At 47.8% G+C, this 20,463-nt stretch overlaps 6 protein-coding genes across 6 annotated transcripts; 3 read left to right on the top strand and 3 right to left on the bottom strand.

The window, feature by feature from the left end:
- Nucleotides 1-652: 652 nt before the first annotated feature.
- On the top strand, nucleotides 653-2,580 carry PGRI_085200 (nucleic acid/nucleotide deaminase domain-containing protein; the record flags this gene model as incomplete). The annotated part of the gene is made up of 2 exons (XM_040796234.1): nucleotides 653-1,019; nucleotides 1,070-2,580. The coding sequence occupies 2 exons, from the start codon at nucleotides 653-655 to the stop codon at nucleotides 2,578-2,580; spliced, it is 1,878 nt and encodes a 625-aa protein (XP_040650772.1).
- Nucleotides 2,581-4,802: 2,222 nt separating this feature from the next.
- Nucleotides 4,803-5,687, bottom strand: PGRI_085190 (thioesterase family protein; the record flags this gene model as incomplete). Its single annotated transcript, XM_040796233.1, has 1 exon — nucleotides 4,803-5,687. The coding sequence occupies one exon, from the start codon at nucleotides 5,685-5,687 to the stop codon at nucleotides 4,803-4,805; it is 885 nt and encodes a 294-aa protein (XP_040650771.1).
- Nucleotides 5,688-7,506: 1,819 nt separating this feature from the next.
- Nucleotides 7,507-8,496, top strand: PGRI_085180 (HVSL domain-containing protein; the record flags this gene model as incomplete). Its single annotated transcript, XM_040796232.1, has 3 exons — nucleotides 7,507-7,753; nucleotides 7,808-8,033; nucleotides 8,085-8,496. 3 exons carry the CDS (start codon nucleotides 7,507-7,509, stop codon nucleotides 8,494-8,496), a joined length of 885 nt encoding a protein of 294 aa, XP_040650770.1.
- A 614-nt stretch (nucleotides 8,497-9,110) lies between these two features.
- Nucleotides 9,111-9,671, top strand: PGRI_085170 (DUF3807 domain-containing protein; the record flags this gene model as incomplete). Its single annotated transcript, XM_040796231.1, has 2 exons — nucleotides 9,111-9,134; nucleotides 9,192-9,671. 2 exons carry the CDS (start codon nucleotides 9,111-9,113, stop codon nucleotides 9,669-9,671), a joined length of 504 nt encoding a protein of 167 aa, XP_040650769.1.
- A 1,254-nt stretch (nucleotides 9,672-10,925) lies between these two features.
- PGRI_085160 (neutral amino acid permease) lies at nucleotides 10,926-12,498 on the bottom strand (the record flags this gene model as incomplete). Its single annotated transcript, XM_040796230.1, has 5 exons — nucleotides 10,926-11,707; nucleotides 11,756-12,087; nucleotides 12,136-12,208; nucleotides 12,261-12,274; nucleotides 12,329-12,498. 5 exons carry the CDS (start codon nucleotides 12,496-12,498, stop codon nucleotides 10,926-10,928), a joined length of 1,371 nt encoding a protein of 456 aa, XP_040650768.1.
- Nucleotides 12,499-18,302: 5,804 nt separating this feature from the next.
- Nucleotides 18,303-20,149, bottom strand: PGRI_085150 (acetyltransferase SAS4-like domain-containing protein; the record flags this gene model as incomplete). The annotated part of the gene is made up of 2 exons (XM_040796229.1): nucleotides 18,303-19,420; nucleotides 19,477-20,149. The coding sequence occupies 2 exons, from the start codon at nucleotides 20,147-20,149 to the stop codon at nucleotides 18,303-18,305; spliced, it is 1,791 nt and encodes a 596-aa protein (XP_040650767.1).
- Nucleotides 20,150-20,463: the final 314 nt, after the last annotated feature.

The following is a 20,463-nucleotide window of genomic DNA, read 5'->3' as shown; positions in this document are numbered from 1 at the left end:
GGGCATACGTCGCTGTTGCCTAATGTTATGCAGAAGTAAGCACTGAGAGGATCAAAAGTGGCGAAGTGCAGATGTCAAAGCGTGATTCGCAGGAGATTAGACAATCCTGCCCAATGGCTCGCGCTACCCGTCGGAAGGAATTCAGCAGAGAGAGGGTCAATGTGGTAGGTGTGTGACGGAGACACTTGCGGAGGCATAGGGCTGATCGTGGCCTACTGCCTACCCATACCGTATTCATTGAAAGATATTGTAATTTTAGGCACTGGTGGTAGGAATGGTGTTGATGTTTGTGCGAAGAAGGCGGGGTGAGTATGAGGCTGCATGTAGACTAGGATTTGCGAATAGGATGGCACCGCTGTGGTTAGCAAGGGACGCCTCACTGTTTGCGATAACAAGCAGCAGGTGTCCGTGTCATCCGTGCTACAGAGCCCAATGAAATCCTTTTCTTGCCCTCGTCTACAAATTCGACTGGTCCGATTTACAAGGTACATCTGCGTTTCTCTCCCTCTTTTCTTTTAGCTATTAAAGTAGCCTCACCCCCAGCATGCTTGCCTGTGGCCCTCTTAACTAATCAATTGTTCGTGGTTCAAGATCTCATCGTGCTCTAATTGCGCATTCTTTCCGACGCTCTGGTCACCGTGGGTCTCGCACGATGACCGGTGAATCCCACATTGCTGCCGCAAACTGTGCAGAGAATATTGCTCTCAATTATCTACTCCATGAAGTCCCTGAATCACCGCAACAAAAACCCGCTGAACCCTTTCGAGGTCTCGAAAAGGCCTATTCGCTTCCATTCTCCAATGAAAGGGACCTAGTGGAAATTCTCTCCTTTCTTGCCAAAACTAAAGATGGGCCGGATTATATTCCTGCAGTGTGTATTGAGCAGGACCGCGATGGAACGGCATTGAAAGCTCTCTTGGCGATCAATAAGAGAACATATACAGATGGAAATGGCCTACTTCAATCTCTGAAAACGGGATTTGAGAATATTTTTAGTATTCTCCGAAGCTCTCTTTATGGTTCGTTGTAACCCTCCATTCGTGGTAGCTGCTGATTCGTATTTGGTCAGAAAGAGGTAGCTCTATGGAGATCACGAAACAACTCTTGGAGATGATCGTAAACATGTGCTCTTCTCGAATTGCTTGCCGATTGCGCCTCGCTGGAAAGAAATGGAGAGAGTCTAAAGCCTCTATCAAAGATATTCTCCGAAAGGCGACGGAAGGCACTCAGCAAATTAATCCGCAGATGCTCCGCCAGTCCAACCTTGAGGAAAGCTTGTCATTATTCCACAAGGAGTCCAAGAGGGTTATCCAATCCGTCAATGAGTGGTCTAATTATCGCATCCCGTCACGTCTCAATGATATTGTGGAGAAGATATACCAGTTAAACAACGTACAAGGCTTGCAGCAACTCCTCTATTTAATTCCCACTGGTTCTAACAGGGTGATCAATGAGTCAGCCTTTGCAGCTACTCTACTCAATATAATTCGAAAAATATCCCGATATAAAGAAGCCGCTCGAGTACTTCATCGCACTGCCAAGAAGTTTCCTCTTGTCCGAAACCTTGAGATTCGTCTAGCGACTCTTCCTCAAGCCGCTTTTGATAGACCCCACGACCCCGCATACTCGCCTAATCTTTCAGCAGTGCTGTGCCGTTTAGGGAAAATCAATGGCAAATACTATAGCATCTCTCAGATTTCCCGATTCATAAATGGTGGCAAAATCAAGAATCTGAGCGAACAATTTTGCGAGCAAACAACTAGAATTCTTCGAGAAGCCAAAATCCATGCAGAGGTCCAGCTTATCGCCGACTGCGAAACACGGTCGGCTCCGTTGTTCCCACGGGTCATTGGATCCAGCAAGGATGCGTGCTTTCTATGCCATGCATTGATCCATAGCCATGGAAAGATGTACACATCACGCACACATGGGAGATTGTACCCTAATTGGCGAATACCAGCAGCTTTGTCGTTGAAGTACCTGGAGCACCGATTTAATGACTTCCTACTGAACTATGCTCGAGAAACCATCAGGGCCCGAGAAAAAGGTCAAACGAGTGTCCATCCGTGCCCGAATGAAAGCACGTTACTTCCTATGTTGACCTCCGTGTCGACAATGAGCGGTGTACAGGATCCTGTCGATATTGCCACGGAGAGAACGGCGTCGGTTCCTAGTTTCGCTCCAGACTCCGAGATTATGAAACCTGCTCTTTCAAATGCAGTTTCAACAAACAGACAGAGTCCGTCCGTGAATAATAAGCTATTTAGTAGCTGTTCTCTTGTTCTCAGTGACCCATTCACTGGAATTATCCACACGTTAAATTCGCCTCCGTTCTTTTTTGCTGACCGCTTGCATATATACCTCGAGATGGAGGAAAGTTCGACCTTTGAATCCACATCTCAGTTTCCTGTGTACACCATTGAACCAATCACTGTCGACCAGGTGACCAGGCTACCTAATGAATCTCTTATGGTGGACGTGATGGAACTACAGGGGGAGATGACATATCCACTACCATTGGACGGGGCGATCTATCTCACAGCTCACGATACCACAGTAAAGATTGTTTTCAGGCAATGAAATGCATTTCCCTGCCTGTAATAGATGCCGAGGGTCTATAGTGTTCCGATAAACGACGCAGCAGGTGCTAGGAAATATACTTCCCCTGAAGCCTTTGAAAGCACTACAGGATAGTCAGAATCCATACAAATTGCCAGTTACGGGCATCTATATCAATTCGGACTAAATGTTTCTATTCACCCATATGATCCTCGTCCCCATGTTCAAACCCTTTTGCACATTTCCAGGACCAGGTGAACTACGTCATGGTGCCATCTGATTGACAATTTGGCGCTTTCGAAACAGTTTTATTTGTCAGCATTCTAACTGTACGGACGAAGAGTAGACGTTGTGAGCGGCAGAGTTTTATATAACTTACTTCACGTGTAATAGTGTTCGCTTTCCAGTTCATAAAGTCATTATTTACTCCCGGTCTCCGGAATCCCACTCTGCCTCTACTATTTCTTTTTATGGCATTATTATTTGCCTTGCCCTGAACTTCAGACCTAGTATCCTTCATTCATCAAATGAAGGAAGCGTACGACAAGCAGTTTTGAGACCACTGATGTGTCAAATACCTTCGCCCAGAAAATGCTCGACTATAATAGATACCAGCGCCATTTTGGTCGGCGGTAAATGATTGGCTAATTGTGTACCAAGCAGGCTATGGCCAACACTCAGCCTCGAACACTATCACAGCACATGATATCCTATTATTAGTCGACCTCAGAGGGTTTGTCATGCAAGGGCCCACATCTCAGGGCCCCACCACTGACAAACCTTGGCTTGCCTCTGTCCTACTCAGGTGGGATTACGTTGAGATAGAATGAGAGTGAATCCGGTAAGAGGTCAATATAGGTTACCCCTAGCCCTGATTGGCAACTGACGGTGATGAATAACATGCCACAGTCACAGTCTCCTCCGTTCCCCTGCGCGTGACTCAACTCCAGCTTCCTCAAGGACGAAGGCGAACCGCATATCCCTATTTTTCTAACGCCCTATCTGACAGCGTCGTGCGCTTCTCTCCGCACATGGCATCGGGTAACGCTCTCCCTAGCCCGGAATCCTATGCAATCGCCTGGATCGCTGCTCTTCCTCTCGAGCGGGCCGCTGCCGAGGCGATGCTCGATCAGGAACATGCAACTCTAGCCGGCTTCACTCGATACCGGACCGACGCGAACGCCTATACGTGGGGTCGCGTCGGAGAGCACAACATCGTCATTTCCTCTCTAGCCTCCGGAGTCTACGGAAGCACATCATATCATAGGCATCCAATAAGAAGAGGGCCTGCCAGTCATAACTGCGTAGTTGATTAAAAACTAGCGGATCAATATATACCAGATCCCCGTAGGAGACAACATGAGAGCCCACGACCCAAAAGGCCTAAGAGCGTGGATCATTTCCCGGATATAGAGCCTAGGCCCTTGACAGTGGTGGTCCATCCGTGAGAATAAACAGGTCGCCAGTTCAACTTAGTCTTAATTAGTGAAGTACCCTATGCGTTTGGCACGGGAGAGCTCTTCAATTGTGGTTATTTTCCATGGGAGCGAGCCATTCGTTTCTGCACCTCTTCTTTGGTCAGAACCTTCACTATGTCCTTGGAGAAGGGAATACCAAGACCAGACCAGACGGTTGTAATGGATACGGTGAATCGATTTTCCGTGATCAGCTCCGATCAGGATCAATTCTGGCCACCAAAAAAGTAAAGTGGGGACGGGGACATGAGCAAAAAGGGGGTATTCAGGGCGATCGGGTGAAGAATAGAGGGCCTGAAGGGCCTGAAGGGGCTGAAGAGTAAAGCGGCAAGGGCAAACAAATGTACCAACCAATGACAAAACAAAAACAGAACAAAAACAGAACAAAAACATACAACAGTGAGGATTCGCTGGTGGTCACCCACCCAACTACTAACTCACCGGCGTGTGGCTTAAGTACGGCTGAGCGGACGGGAAGCCCTGTTTTCCACACCCTATGGTCGTATGTATTTGATATATAGTTGGGGGGAATGATATGGTGCAAAGTAAGAGACGCACACTAGACAGAGGGCGATAGCGGGTGCCGGTTGGACTCACATCCAGCAAACGAACCAACCCCGGTAATTCTGCAATAGGAAATTTCTGAACTAGATTAGAGTATGGAGAGTAAATCACCTAAGAAATTCTCGTATTTATTGAATAATAGGGTCATAATATATCATATTCTATAGAGCAAGCAGAAAATCTAAAGGGAAATGATAACTAACTTTACATCCTTGCAGCTTTGGCAGGAACTCGCAAAATCGACTTCTGTGTCATAGAAGCCACTAAATTACCTCCCTCATCCCACAATTTACTCTCACTGTATGTGCGGCCATTGCCAGCATGGTGATTGATTATTTCCCTCAAATGCCACTCATCCATTTTGGGCCGCGGCGTAAAGATCCGCAGAGCAAAATCCAAGCTCGAACACGCGCCAACATCGTCGAAGAACATGTGATTGTGTGCCAATGGTAAAAACGCCAAAATACCATCCATAATGAAGCCCAAGCTGGCTATCTCTTCCCCCTCTGTCTGCAGAGGGTGTTGGACTCGAACCCAGTCTGCTGACGACTTTTCTGTCGGAGACAATTCTTCCTGGCTGGTTTTGATGGTTTTGGCCATCCCCAGAAGATTCTGAGCTGCGACTCCTTCCGGACAGGGGCGGCCTTCGTAAAGGCCCCGGGATAGTCCGAATAGAGTGTGGAAAGCTCTGAATAACGGCTCTGTTATTTTCTCGGCCTTGACCAAGTCCTCCACAAGGCGGTCCCAGGGCACACAATCACGCCAGTGACTGTAACTGCGAGTGGGTTTACTCGAGAATGTGAGAACGGACGGCTCATCCGTGTGAAAGTCGGCTAGGAGCTCCATACATAGGTGCGGTTGGCCAGTCGAGGGGTTGTTCTGTTCGACGGCAACGCGGTAGCTCACGAAGCTCTTCGATTGTCGGAGTTTGACAGGCGTGCATATCAAATTGATTTCAGTGCTTACTGGCCGGAGGTAATGCCCAAGCGCCGAGTGCAAGTGGAATCCATCTGGAGTGGTTTTATACGCAGCGTGTATTGCGAGAGCGATAGCGTAGCCTCCGTACGCGATGGGTGCTGAATTCCCCATCTTTTGTGGAAGGTGCGTGGAAACATAATGATCATGTAACTTCTGCAGCGATATATGTTCAGCTAAAGTGGTTGCCATGGTTGTGACCAATGCTTGGATTGACCGAGGTATTTAAAGACACCGTTGACGTGTGGAAAAGATACAGTCGGTGGTAAGCAGAGGATGATATAAAATCAAGTAGTTGTTATATAGATGAGAATATAAAATTTACCTGCCATTTCCCTCGGATATAGTTACCTCGGCTTAATGAGCACGTCTACGTTGCGTATCAACGATCGATAACGCTAAGAAAATTGAGATCGGATTTGCACGTGGATTCTGTTTAGGTGATCATTGATCCACTTTCCTTTCAGCCGGAATGCCGATACAAGATGTCCGAGAAACGGATACTCAAACAGAAAACCGCCATGTTATTCGCATATGGCGCCGGGGATATTGATGTATCACCAAGATTATCTCTCAAATCTTTCATTGATACTATTTTAAGCCAAGAACAATAAAAGATTAGGTGAGTTTTCCCCCTATCTCTCAATCAAACAGTTCTATCTACCAAGTATTCCTCATGGACCCATCCAAGTCCTCTTGTGGAACCCCCAGGATCACATTCCATAACCCTTTAGCCTTGGAATAGTTCGCCAGTGCTCGCTTCCCAAGTATGGATTCAGCAAATTACAGGCAAGGTACCAAGTAGTTGTCCTTCCTTCACTTTGGTAGGCCCATCCTGCCGAAGACTTCCAACGGTGTCCTTAGAAAGTGTGAATTTCAAGGGCAGATAAAATTTATTCCGCGTGACAGTGAAACTATTCACATAGACCTATTGATTCTTGGGCAGGCCGGTATTTTTCAAAGACCGACCGATTGCTCTTCCGACCTGATCAAGACGTGGGGCTTCGTAGGGAATATCGCCACCATCAAAGACCGTGGCAATACGTGCAGGCGCATTCAAGCCCCCAAAGCCGGGGATGTTCAAGCCCCAGTTGAAATGAATCCCTTGATCACTGCTGTCCAAGAGATCTTGTCTTGTTGAGCCTTGAGATAGTCGGCAGTCTAGATCTTATCCACGAGAAATAGAATGTACTCAGACGCCAAACTATCCGAAGTATCAATACCGAACTCAAATGGGAAGAAGACTTCCGGAGGATCAAGGCATCTCCGGGGAAGATGCTAGAGATGGTGCTCAAATGGCCTCAGACGATTGTCGAGTGAGCTAGGTGTAGCTTCTCTGTCTATTGAACATCAGCGAAGCTACTACCCCAGTCCACTATTCATGAAACAAGGCACGAACCAAAGCTTGGACTCAAAGATAGTACTCCTTGCAGTAAAAACAATCTAAATGTAGGTGTGGTGTCCTCGCAATTTGGCTGCTTCCGTCGGCCAATGATCACCACTTTCATATGCAAGATCCAAGTAGACGTTCCACAAAAAAGATTGAGTCTAGAAGCATTTGCTCCCCGAAGCTTCCCCGCAATTTTGCTCGGACAATATTTAATTAGCTCTGGGTTGTTTCATGCGTGCTGCTGAACTGTATTGAGAAATTTTGCAACAGACGTGCCCAAACATTACACATTACACGCGATCGGTCTCAGCTTTGGGTGGCTGTCTCTAATGGGACGCTCAAACCTAGGTCCTAGTAACACAGTGTGAGAGTAATAAATGCTGTATGAGTGTACAAGGAGCTAAAGATGTAAAAGAAGTGCCAATATCGAAATATAAATTTATAGATGAAATTGCAAATGATGATTGGCTCCCGACTTGAGCTTTCCCCACATCTGAGAATCCAGACTTCTATCAGAACAACAATTCTCCTGTCACATCAGAGATGACCCTAGTACAATACTCTGATTCGGAATCCGATTCAGAGCCTAGATATTCTCCCCGCCCAGTTAAAAAACCTCGCCACGACATCAACCCAGGGCCATCGCTGCCGCCCCTGCCTGCAGCATTCCACAACCTCTATGCCTCGAGCACACGTGTGAGCGTGCAAGATAATCCCAGCCTTCATGGCGGCCGAAAACGCGTAATCCCCCACGTGGAAGGGAATTGGCCAACACATCTTTACCTTGAATGTGAGTGTCAGGCGCTGGTGTTATGCGGCTCGTGCAAGGAGCTAACATTGACAGGGTACCCAGAGAAAGGTGAGCTATCGCTCCTTGCAGATGTCATCGCACAGTGCGGGTATTTGCCAGATGAGAATGCGTCAACAGTGCACAGTCTTCTCCATAGCGATCTCGGTGCCCAGCTACCCCTTCATATCAGCCTGTCTCGGCCGGTGGTTCTTCGCACCGAGCAGCGTGTCTCGTTTAACGAGGCGTTGCGAAAGGCTATCCACGATTCGCATGTTTCATCGTATGTGAAAAACTTGCAAATCTCTTGATAACTTTCTAATGCTTTAACTAGATTCAATGTCCAGCCGGATACTTTATATTGGTCATCTAATTTTGAAAAGACACGCTGGTTTCTCGTCTTAGGTGTGCAGAGACCGAGACATGATGCTCTGAACCGCCTATTGAAGTTGTCAAGTGACACTCTTGCTCGCTTTGGCCAGCCACCCCTTTATGCATCCTCCTCGACCCGAGAGCAGAATAGTGCATCCCCCTTTCATAGGAGCAGCAGTCTAAACAGCGAAGATTTCTCTGGCTGTTTCCACATATCACTTGCTTGGAGTCTGTCAGAACCCAGTGCGAAGGAACGTGAACGAGTCGCGGAGATAGATTTGCGAGCTTTGCGGAACATTCACGTTGGGTTTGACAGTGTCAAGGCAAAGATCGGGAATGTTGTTGGTAGTATTCCATTAGAAAAAAGCTCATAGCTTTTCTGAATGGATGTTGCCTCTTGTACCCATCCTGGCAAGCAATTCCAAAGCTCGAGATCGATTGCTTACTCCACTTGTTTCAATGTTTCGGGCCCTCTCATAAATCAAACAAGCGGAAAATTTCAATGTGATTACATTAATGGAGACATGGTGGGTTCAATCTCTAGTCATGTACGGAGTATAGCGCTGAAGTGACTATGTACGCCTGTCTCAACACTCAAGGTTCTGTAGGATTATCTCAAGATTCGCCAGGTAGATATTACAACCTATCAAAATTTACTATAACAGAAACTAAGCTCTAGAGCAGATTTGTTGGGATATCATCCTCTTTGCTGCGCTGTTAGTCAGTTCAGGCTGAGATCTTTGTCTGTTATTGCTAGTTTGATGTTTTAGGTATGTATACTCAGTCTCTCCATCATCAAAATCAATCTCTTCCTTCTTCATACATCTCCCTCTCATCGCCTGCTCAACAAGATTTCTAACAGGTCTATCGGTGTCGAAGCCCGTCTACCATTCAAGTTGCCTTCAACTGTACCGTAATTACGGTAATATTACCAGCAAGATCGCGTCTTCCCGCGACTCCAATCTCTCTTCACCAACACTGGGCCAACATGCAGGTCCCGACTGTAACTCTGGTGAGTTTTTCTATTATCCGTGATAGAGATGTTTTCTAACCTCTCCTTCTCATCTAGGATGACCTCCAAGCCTTCCAATCCAAGCATTTCCCTAGACAACAGCCGGCCGTAATTCCCCAAGAAAATGATGAGACCGAAGACGATCTCGGATACTACCCAGATGGAGTGAAACGCACCCTCACAGACGAGCAGGTTCAGATGTTCAGACACAGCGAAATCCATGCCCTCCTGCGAGAAAGGGAGCTCAAGCATGACGAGGCGCAATACCAAGGTCACACGCAGTCATCCCGAGATGAAGGATCAGATGTTAAATCAGATGCTGTATCAGAAAAGCGACCGCTAGACACTGAGTCTCAGACGCAGGGTGGTGATCGGAAGCGCTCGCAGTCGCGAAAGGGATCTAAGAAACAAATCCCAGAGGACAAGTCTCCTAAGCCCCTGGACTACGGGGACGACTCTGATCAAACACAAAGGGCAAAGCCGCCGGTGTCGCAGATGCCTTACCAAGGTCGCAGGATTATCTCTTACGATGACTGATCTAATCTACCTCATATCAGTGATATTTGAGTTAGTTCCCCTCTATTGAGTAACTGGCTAGAAGCCCCTATCTTTGGTCCAATGGACAACACTCCTCAACGAAACCACAAAGCGGTAAGTTATCCAAATTCTATTCCACTGCACCATTGCCCATTTATGATGAACAATTTCATCCTTAGCCGGAAAGCCACGCCATCTGCGGATGTGTGAGGCATTGACGACCTTAATCTTCTCTCTGAGGGCTCATTCATACCATTCAATTACTTGCATATATGTTTATTTGTGGTTCTAACAACCTCACAGTTCCAATACTTTACCTCGGGGTTTTTTGACGGAAGCGTGTCATTTTTTGACTCTGTGCAAAGGGACCACCACCCCCATAAGGACGCTTTCAGAAGTCCCTTCCTATTGCTAGATGTCCCGAACAACACAATTGTGAGGTGTATTCTTGGCCCTAGAGCCACAAGGTCTTTTGGTGAAAGCTTTCCTCGGTCACTCGATGGTTCTACCCGAAGGAAGAGCAACTGGCCATCCTCGCCAGTTAATCTATCCACTGGCACAGCTAAACACGTCTGAAATTCGCGGTCCCTTCGTTAACATTATTGAATACCTGACATCCAAGATCTGATCCTCCAGCTTCACGGTCTCACTCTTTCGTAATCGCTGAACATCGATATCAGAGCTGTTGGCGTCACAAAATGAGCAGGCTTGATCGTATGTGGTTACGGTGTTTTGGTTGGCAGTCTGTTAGCAGTGAGCATAACATCTGATGTACATCTGATGTCCGGCTTATCCTATCATCAAGACTAAATTGATTAAAATAAAATTTCAACTGAGCTACCATCTTTTGTATAGAACGTGCTCGCACCTCCATGGCCTCATCCCAGGGACTGAAGCTCTCAAGGACAGAAGCCAGCGAAAGCGAATCACTTCCTACAATCAGATACCCCACCAAACGGATTTGCCCCGAGCCATTCAAGTCTAGATTATCTCTAAATCCACAGCAAAGGCAAGCAGTCAATGTCTCAGCATATGATTATATTCGTACACGTCTATTTCCAAACAGCGCTGTAGTGTGTATATACAAATGACAGAAGTATGCAAGTCAACTCAAGCAATAACTCGAGAGAAGGTATCCAAGATATCAAAAACAAATGCCCACAAATGCGGAACCAGAACGCCATAACCTCTTCCCATCTATACTTTTATACAAGCCGGGCCAACCCAGCACCGAACGCAAAAACACAAATGCAGCTAAGCATTATTCGCACAGGAAAAGCTCGCACTGCTGGGGTTATCATGAAGAGCCTTCCCAGAGACCCAAAGACCCAGCCCACACAGCGCAGCACCAACAGAAATAACAATAACATTCAAACAAGTGAGAGCGATTTTCCTCGGCGACGAAAACCATTTCCCCTTATTCATGAACAACCAAAAGATACCACTGAGGCCGTATGTAAACCAACTGGCAAACAGTGCCGTGATCAGACTGAGCAGGTTACTGAAGACGGGAATCGCGGATGAAATAATCCACGCGAGAACCCACAGACCGAGGGCAATACCGATCCACGATCCTGTAGCGAGCCAGTCGCGCTTGTGCATACGGTCCGTTCCCTGGAAGATACGCAGGTAGACGTACTTGAATGCGATGTGTCCGTTGATGACACCGGCGATGATGATGGTTGGTAGGGAGATGCCGTATGCGACTTTCGCGACGATGGGGGAGGCAGAGCCGAGCGCGGGCGATGTGACGTCGCTACCGGCGTAGCGGTAGATGACCAGAGCGGCGGTGATGTATAGACCCATGTCTATGCCTTGCAGGAGACAGAGGGATTTAGTGAAGTCTTTTGGGTTTTTGAGTTCGGCCATTAGGCCGAAGAAGGCTGCGTGGCCGCAGAAAGCGAAGACGATGTTGCAGACTGCTGAGAAGCCGTGGAAGAGGTCTGTTTGGACGACTGCGACGACGCCGGTTCCTGGGTTTGTGATTCCGACGCCGATCATGACGATTATGACTGCTGTCATGATACTTGCGAATGCTGGGGGTTGTTAGATTTGGTTTCGGAGGGAAGGAGATGGAAACGTACAAACTATTGATAGCCATGACATCTTTGCAAGAGTTCGAGGTAGGGAGCAGATGAAGGAGATTATCATGCCGACGATGCCGAAGACGATGGAGCAGGTGCCGTGGTTTGTGATTGTGTTCATGGCAACGGTGAAGGTTAATAGATGACTGGCCATGATGAAGATGAGGAAGATGATCTGGGCAGCGCCGAGGAATTCTCGTCCCCATTTTCCTCCTAGCACTTCACCAGCATCTGCCATTGTGGAAATGTGTGGGTATTTCCATTTCATCTGTCCGATCACGTAGCCGGTGTATGTGGCCAGTGAACCAAGGAAGACCAAGACGAGGATGGCACTGGTATAATTAGCGACAATTCATATATGAGTCACAAGGTAAGCTTACGGAACAAGTCCCAGACCTGCTACAGCAGCTGGCAGGGACAGCACACCCAGTGATACTGTTTCGGCGACCATGACTAGTAGAATGTTAGATTGAGGTTGTATTTGATATATCATGATATCACATACGCAGACCACATTGCCTAGATATAAGTTAGTCACAGATCAATTGCAGATTTCAAGCTATGCAAACATACCACCACTTGAGTACTTTGTACTTGACTTCAGCGAATTCTTCGTCACCAAAGGCATCTTGTCTGACATTGGGCACGTCGATCAACTTCTCTGGATCAGATTCCAGGTCGGCGGGATTGATATAGGAGCTTTTCTCATTGGAAACATCCAAACCAGCAGGTGAGGAGCTCATGGTGAAAGATATCAAAACCCAGTGGCGTATACTCGGGAAGTAGATATCGCGTCGGGAATTGATCGAAAAGGCCGACAACAAAAGCAAATCGCTTGATACAATGAATTGACAGAGACACACAGATCTTAACGAAAGAAAACAGTAATAAAAATCCAATTCAACAAAAAAAAGCAGCCACCAAGTCAGTAAATTGAAGAATAAAGAATCCGCCACCCGAAACAGATGTGGACCCCCGATCTGCGGACCGAGAAAGGACGAATCACCTCGTCGCGACGTAATGGAAAGGCCCAAAAGGAGTTGGTTCGCTGGAGCCAAATGGCCAACTTTGCCCGTCCAAATTGGAGAAGAAGAAAACTTCGCTCCGATGCCGGCCTCACCTATTTAGAGTGCCTATACCTGGTTCTAAAGGGGTTCAGGTCTCAAATGAAAATTTCAGCTCCAAAGCTCAAGAGGCGAAAAAAAATTATCTCGGCCCGTATGCAGGAAAACCTTATCTGATAAGCTTATTTCTTTAGCTTCTCATCTTTTTATGGTCGGAAGGATTTACATTTTGGCCCCAAATTGGCATTTCAATATAGATTCGGATTTGGCCGCTAATTCCGGTTTTGATTGTATGATCTCATAACTATCACTTTCTCATTGTAGGAATAGTTTTGTTCTAGGAACCTAGACTTCCTCATCAAATACCCGTTATATAACAAAAACATCGTCTCAATGACACCATATTCCGTCATCTAATAGGCTGTGACCGTCCCAACCATATTGTGTAAGTGGGATTTGGTTAACAAGTCCACTCGATTTTATCGTTGGGACCAGTTTTTTCAATCATAGTTGATTGATACGTCATCAATTGCTGCCTTCAGCGTACATGCAATTGCGAAGAGTTGCCAAGTGTAAGAAGGGAAGCTCTGAGGGTCAAATGGCAAGCTCAAATATGGAAGTCAGGTGGATTCAACACCCATAATCTCACGTCTGCGGTCACATCTTGGTTTGCGAGCTTGATGATGGCTGTAGTTGACTGGCAAGTCATACCAGAGATGGACGTGATCATCAACCACAGCGCTAAGAGCCACTCGAGTCACTCCACGGCGGGAGCTAGCGAAATGGCAATTGTCCTCAGTCCGTTCAGAACGGTATCTCGGCTAAAAGAAGCCTCGGCCAATATCTCAGTCTCTCCAAGGGATGACGGAACAACACGAGGGAGTCAGAACCCTCTTGCTGCGGGACCATCCTTGCTCAAACTCTCCGGTACATCAGTTCTTATTTGGCATTTGCTGTAGAGCATCTTCGTCGGTTAAGATGGCGATTTTCACTATCGCCTGAAAGAAATGGATACATCGTGCGGTTTCCACGGACACGAGTTCTGCGGCTCCTCACTGTGGGAATGGAGTCTTCCAGTGCTGTTTGGAACTATTCTGTCTCATTGGCTTTGTAGGAACACACGAACATTCACAGTCCGAGCATGGTTTTCCCCATCGTGTTGGTTGCTTTGGAGTCATGCTGGAAAGAGGCAAACTGAAAGGAGGTTCGGGATCGGTCTCTTCGACAGCCCTAGGGTGCTAGGGGGCACAAAACTGATAGATCCGCAATTCATTGTGCACTCACTTATCGCTCACAATGCGTCGAATGCGAGAATTGATCCGCGCAAGCTCAATGAATGGGACGTTCTTTGCGATAAATGTGCGAACCGTTGCATTTCACGATTCTTTGGGTGATCATCTTCTTGCGGCGTGGTTGATCGTCGTAGCTGAGCAATTGGCTTGTTATCTTGCTTGATGATCATATCATCAGTACTCCACGTGATTCCCAGCTCCTGCTTTATCTTCACAGGACCTAACAGGTTGGACTTGTTTGCTGGGAATTCTGTGAAAAGCCGAAAAGCGAATGAAAATGCGCTGTGAGTACAAGCTCATCAAAGGGTTCATTGACAGCGGAAAGTCTGATCAATTCCCTTGCTTTGGGGAAGCAGATCGGAGTGAGCTTCGAGAACAGTCGAGACGACGTGGTAGAGGCCGGACAAAATGAATGGGATGAAATGAGGTTGAAAGAAGAAGAATAGAATAAAATGTGAGATGGAACCGGGAGTATATCAGGAAGAAGCATGGTTTAGAATGATATCGATTAGATAGAAGTAACGGACCAGCAGGTGCACCTGGCGTTCATTGGAGTGATCCTATTCCGCTACACGTTCCACGCACAGCGACCCTTTGAGGGTTTTGGAAGACTCAGGATTTTTCTCAGCATGCAACTCGGTGGATCAGGGCATTCATGCTTTTGACCATTAGTCTCTGAGTAGTCTCTGAGTCTTTACGGTACAATAGGGGTGACCATACCTGGCTGTCCGATCTCTGGAATGGAAATGGCATAATGTGTGCCACCCCAACATCCACGGGAATGTCTATGAGAGATTTAGCTCCTTGTCTCGGAGAAGGTAGTGCAGTGTAAGCAATGGAATCTCATACGCTTCAATGAGGAACGACATATGTGGGCCGGCGTAGCTGTCCGATCTCCGGGGGGGAAATGGCAAAATGCGGGCCACCCCAACATCCACGGGAATGTCTATGAGAGATTTAGCACTTCCTTCCTTGCCTCGGAGAAGGTCGTCTGATGTATGCAATGGAATCTCATACGCTTCAATGAGGAACGACACATGTTCACCGGCGTGGCTGTCCGATCTCCGGAATGGAAATGGCAAAATGCGGGCCACCCCAACATCCACGGGAATGTCTATGAGAGATTTAGCACTTCCTTCCTTGCCTCGGAGAAGGTAGTGTAGTGTAAGCAATGGAATCTCATACGCTTCAAATGAGGAACGACTTATGTGGACCGGCGTGGCTGTCCGATCTCCGGGAGGGAAATGGCATGATGTGTGCCACCGGGAACGACTATAAGAAGTTTAGCATCTCCCTTCCTTGTCTCGGAGAGAATCGCTTAATGTAAGCAATGGAATCTCATACTCTTCAATGAGTATCGACATATGTGGACCGGCGCGGTTGAAGATGACGAATGGCCAATGGGTTGGTTGGGTCCCAAACCACACCTTTGGTGCTGAACTTTGGCAAACCGACTATGAAGTCGATGAAGCCCACGTGGAATGGAGTCGGCGAATTGATGATCGGCTGTGGCGATCCACGAGGTTTATGTTGTCAGGTCTTGCTACGCAGAAATTCCGGACTGTGCTGGATGTTCTGTCGTAAGAGTCTCATTCCGCGGTGGATGACCATGCCGTGTGAAGCAATTGAAATAGGACCCCAAACGTCAAGATGAATCAATTCGCCAGGATTAGACCCAATAGACTTCTCTTTGCCGAATGCAGGTGATTATTAGGAACAGGTTTGCATCAGACTGGCCAGATTCAACCATTTAACGCCAACCTTCCTAATGCCTGTGAATCGCGATATGGTTGATTGTGATCACGGATGGAACAAGGACCCGAACATCCTGTCATGCCATAGACATAGTTATGAAGTGCATAACTTTCCGACGACCCAACTTTGACAACGGGCTTGGCCCTTAGAAAACCCAGCCACTGGGTAACGGCGCGCCAACGAACGACAACGTTCTAATATAGCTTCCAACATAGGTGCGGAATATCCGCGGCGTTTGCAGGTCACACCATCACTTCCTCAAGGTAGCTGATCATACACCTTAGGGATGTTCATTTAGAAGTGCACCACATGCCCGCAGCAAACTGCTGGGAATTCGCTGCTCCCATAACCACCACCGAGTGACACGAGGCGGCCTTGGGATCACCCAGACAAGTATGGCTCAGCCTTGAAATAGGACCGAAGAACTGTCAGCCGTCATCTGGGAACATCTGACGCCGAACACCGAACACCGAACCATGTAATGTCGAAAATGGTGACATCGATAGTATGGCGAATGACTCGGCTATCATGCGAACATCCAGACAGGAACACGGTAAGCGGGTAGGACCTCATGAGACGGGACATGAGAGATCGGGCATGCAAGTTTGCTCTTTTGTTCTCACGCGATGAGATGACCTCGGGATCATCGGGGGAAGCTGATTAAGGTCTCCGATCAGGGTGATATTGTGCATAGATTCATGATAGAGCATCATCAGAATCCTACTATCACTGCAGAGGCACTGTACAACGGCCCATTTCCCAATCCCGCAGAATCCTTACGGTCCGCAGGTAGCTCAGGAACCTGGCACATGTCGATGATCATGTGCGCTTACTATATCCCCAACCAGCGTTAGCTCAGGCAGGAAAGCCAGGACACCATCGGGCTCAACTTGGTTTCCGGGCCATAGAAATATCTCAGTCCCGGGATGTTCTTTTTTCTTTTTGTCTTCTCGTGATACCACGAGGCGACTTCCGAGCAGAACGAGGATCAAGAGAGGCATGAGATAAAATGAGATATGAGTAGGGAAATGAGCAAAGAGGTATAAGAGAAGAGAGGAGGAAATATGAACCTCGATTTCGACCAGGTAAACAAAGACGTGTCAACAAATAACACGTTAGAGGAGGCTGAAATTGTGACTTCGTCACCTTCACTTTTGTTTATGATGTTTTGAGTCCAGTGAGATTTGGGGTTTGTCGAAACTCATTTGCATGTCCTGGACCTGATCATTGGTCTTCTTTGATTCACTTCCATTTCCAAGGCCACTGTGGGGGAGAGAAGACAGGAAAGAAAATGGATTGGCAGAGAGAAGAAGAAAGAGAGAAGAAGAGAGAAAGAGGAGGGGGTGGAAGAGAGGAAGGAGCAAAGGTTTCCACCTTAGGCAGGAAGTCCTGCCTTAACAGCTTATCTCATTGACTCACCTCCAGGGCTGCCCAGGTGGGCATCACTTCAGTTCTAATTCTTCCATGGTTCAATTGTTCCTTCTCCTTTGATAATATCATATTCGCCCTCTTTTATCTTTGTCACGTTCTCACCGGATAGATAACTTGTATACCCCTATATAGACATCTCAAATGGACAATGGATGATTCCATTGAACTCGGGAAGTTCCCAGATTCATCATCGAAGCAAAGTTATGATCGTTGTCCAAACTCTCTCAATGTGGACTCTTATTCGAGACGGAATGAACAAGGAAGGCAAGTGCTTCAAGGCACGTTGCAAGAATCTTTCGTATAGACGCGTCACACAGAGACTGGCACAATTCAAAGTCCAAAGAAAGCACAGTCTTGTTTTCGGAGCATTAATCATATAGTACTCAGAGAAAAAGACAATTACGTCGTCAAGCGCAGCAGAATGGTTGTACTGTATAACGATTTACCAGCACATAGTGTTAGTATAGATCTACAGACATCCTTCCTCGACGTCATTATCTACACTTGAAGCTCACCTACCGGAGAAACTGGAGTAAGATAATAATCTCATGACAGATATCCTTGTCTACAACCAAACCAAGGAACCTCGGCTTTCCTATTCCAAAGAACTAGCGCAGATCAAGACCGATATGGAAGGATAGCGCGAACGCAGCACATGCTCGTATATGCAACCCAAACCAACACATACAGATATGCAGTTCAATGCATGATTATCACCACACTAGCAATGAAGGATCATCACAGCGGCTAACCACAATCTCGGGGTGATATGCGAGATCATATGCACCTTGAACCAACGGCGGTAATATGTTGTACTACCCTGCATCCAACATGTACTGCACACACTAATATTATCAACTTTGAATTTCAAATACCTAGCCTAGGTATCTATTGAATTAAATGTATTTGTACGCCTCCCAACACCGACCCCAAACGCTAGAAAATGCTAAAACCCAGCCCATGTGCCATGTACCATGCAATGCAATGCAGAATGCAATGCACATCTTATCCCAGACTACCCCTCTTAAGTCTCCTTCTCTTCCGCTGCGATTGCATAATAGATTCCTCATTCAGGATATCCGGCGGTAACTCGAATTCCTGCTCGGATTGTTCGGGGACTGGATATCCGAATGCGAGGGTTGAGCGGGATCCACCGCGGCGGATGCCTTTTGTTGCGGCAATGGCGGCTTGTCGCACGTGTCGTTGGCGGAAGAAGGATGTGAATGGGCCGTCTCTTGGGGCTGGGTTCCAGAAGTGGGTGAGGGAGGCTTGTTGGAGGGGTCGGGTGGGTTTTGTCGGGGCTGAAGCTGGGGCTGGGGGTGGGGGCTGTGATTGAGGTTTGGTGGGTGTTTGGTTTAGCTTTTTGCGTTTCGGTGTCTGTTTTGGTTCGGGGTCATTGTCGGTCGTATTGGTAGTATTGTTGGGTTTGGAGATAGATTTGCGAGGCGCTGTCTTGCGCGATTTGACAGCGACTGCTGAGCGGGCTTCTTGATGGAGTTGACGTGCAGCCAAGGCGTCGATGTCACTTGGATCTGGGTCGGCGTCGTCGAGCGTACTTTGTAAATCAATCGGCGCTGGGGAGCTGTCCACCTCTTCGATGGGACGGGATCGTTTGCGCGTGTGTTGTCGGGGGGCATGAGATGCCTCGCCTGCTGTTTGTGCTTTTTCCTTCTCCAGTTTCCGTCGACGCTCTTCGTCTTTCCATGCTTGGAACTTGTTGACTAGAGTGACTAGCTCTTGGATTAGGATATCGCGCTTCGGCTCGTAGAGCTTCTTGTCGCTTTCATGGACCCCTGTCAGGCCCATCACGCGTAGCCAGTCATGGCCGCGTAGCTCGTCTAGGAGACGCTCTAGGACTTGTTGTTCGTGCTGGGCGCGGTTGCGCTCGATGTTGCGGAGTTGTTTCTCCTGTCGTTCGAACTTGCGGTGCGCGCGGAAATAGGTCTCTTCGCCTAGTGGGTCGATTGCGGGTGCATTTGATGTGGGTTTGGGGAGGGTGATCTTTTCACAGTCGTAGAGCTTTAGGAGTGGGTTGCCGAAAGGTGTAGGGTCGGGTTTGGAGGAGAGAGGTGGTTGTGAGAGGTCGTCGATGAGAGTGATGGTTGTCTTGGCGGCGAGGAATTCTGTATAGTATCCAAGGTCAGCCATACGCTCAATACACGAGGGTCAAGTAACCTACCAGGTTCGGGGTCTTCCAGACTGATAATCTGTTCATAGTTGTGGAAATACTGCGCAAGCTCGCTCTTGCACCGTGATCCGGTATCGGTTGAACGCAAAGACCGTCTCCCCGACCGTGTGTCTACCGATGTAGGCTGTTCGGGCGCCTCGTTCTTGATATCTCGTGGCGCTGTCGCACCCCCCACAGCCCCCTCTACCTTGGTCGCGTTGTCGTCGGCCAGCGATCGACTGTCATTGCGACGAGTTGTGCGGGTCACAGGCGAACCGGGTCTGAGATTCGAGTCCCCATTTGCCGGGGTAACGATGCGCTGTTTCGCGACCGAGGGCGCTGGGGAGATTGTGTCCAATGGGTCTGGCGACTCGTTGACGTCGCGCAACAAGTCCGTGACGGAGGGTGTACTTGGGTCACGGCGGGCGCGTGGGGTCTTGAAGAGACCATTTCCATTTGTCCGTGTCGCCGGAGTGGTCAATTGCCCCGAGGCGACTGTGTCAACTGACGAAGAGGAGTCGCGGCGAGTGCGATTGGTGCGCGGGCGCGTCGGTTTCAAGGGGTTACGAGATTTTGAATCTTTGGAGGTATCGAGACAGTCGGGGGAGCTGCGACGGTCGCCTTTCTCCAGACCGGGTTCAGGCCGTCGCACAGAGCCGCGGAGCGACCGCGACAGGAGGGCCATTAATAGATTGGTTGAAGAAGATTAGGCGGTCATTGTAGGTGGATGAGGGAACCCGTGAACTCTCCCTTTTTCAGTTGGGAATGAGAATATCGAAGTTCTTGGCGGAGGTTTTTATATACAGAAATATCTTAATTCATTCTATGTATTCCTGTTCATTGTTTTATTGTTCTATTGTCAGATTTAATATAAAAGTGATTGTATTCAGAGGACATTATAGGTAATCAAGACAACCTATTGTCTCCGGACTTCAATTCCGGTTTCCTATATATATTATGTTCTAATAGGAATATAAAATCGCCGAATATCCAATCTTC

Source organism: Penicillium griseofulvum (genome assembly GCF_001561935.1).
Source record: "Penicillium griseofulvum strain PG3 chromosome Unknown contig_10, whole genome shotgun sequence".
NCBI lineage: Eukaryota > Fungi > Ascomycota > Eurotiomycetes > Eurotiales > Aspergillaceae > Penicillium > Penicillium griseofulvum.
The sequence above is the reverse complement of the archived record's forward strand: the minus strand, read 5'-3'. Positions and strand labels throughout refer to the sequence as shown.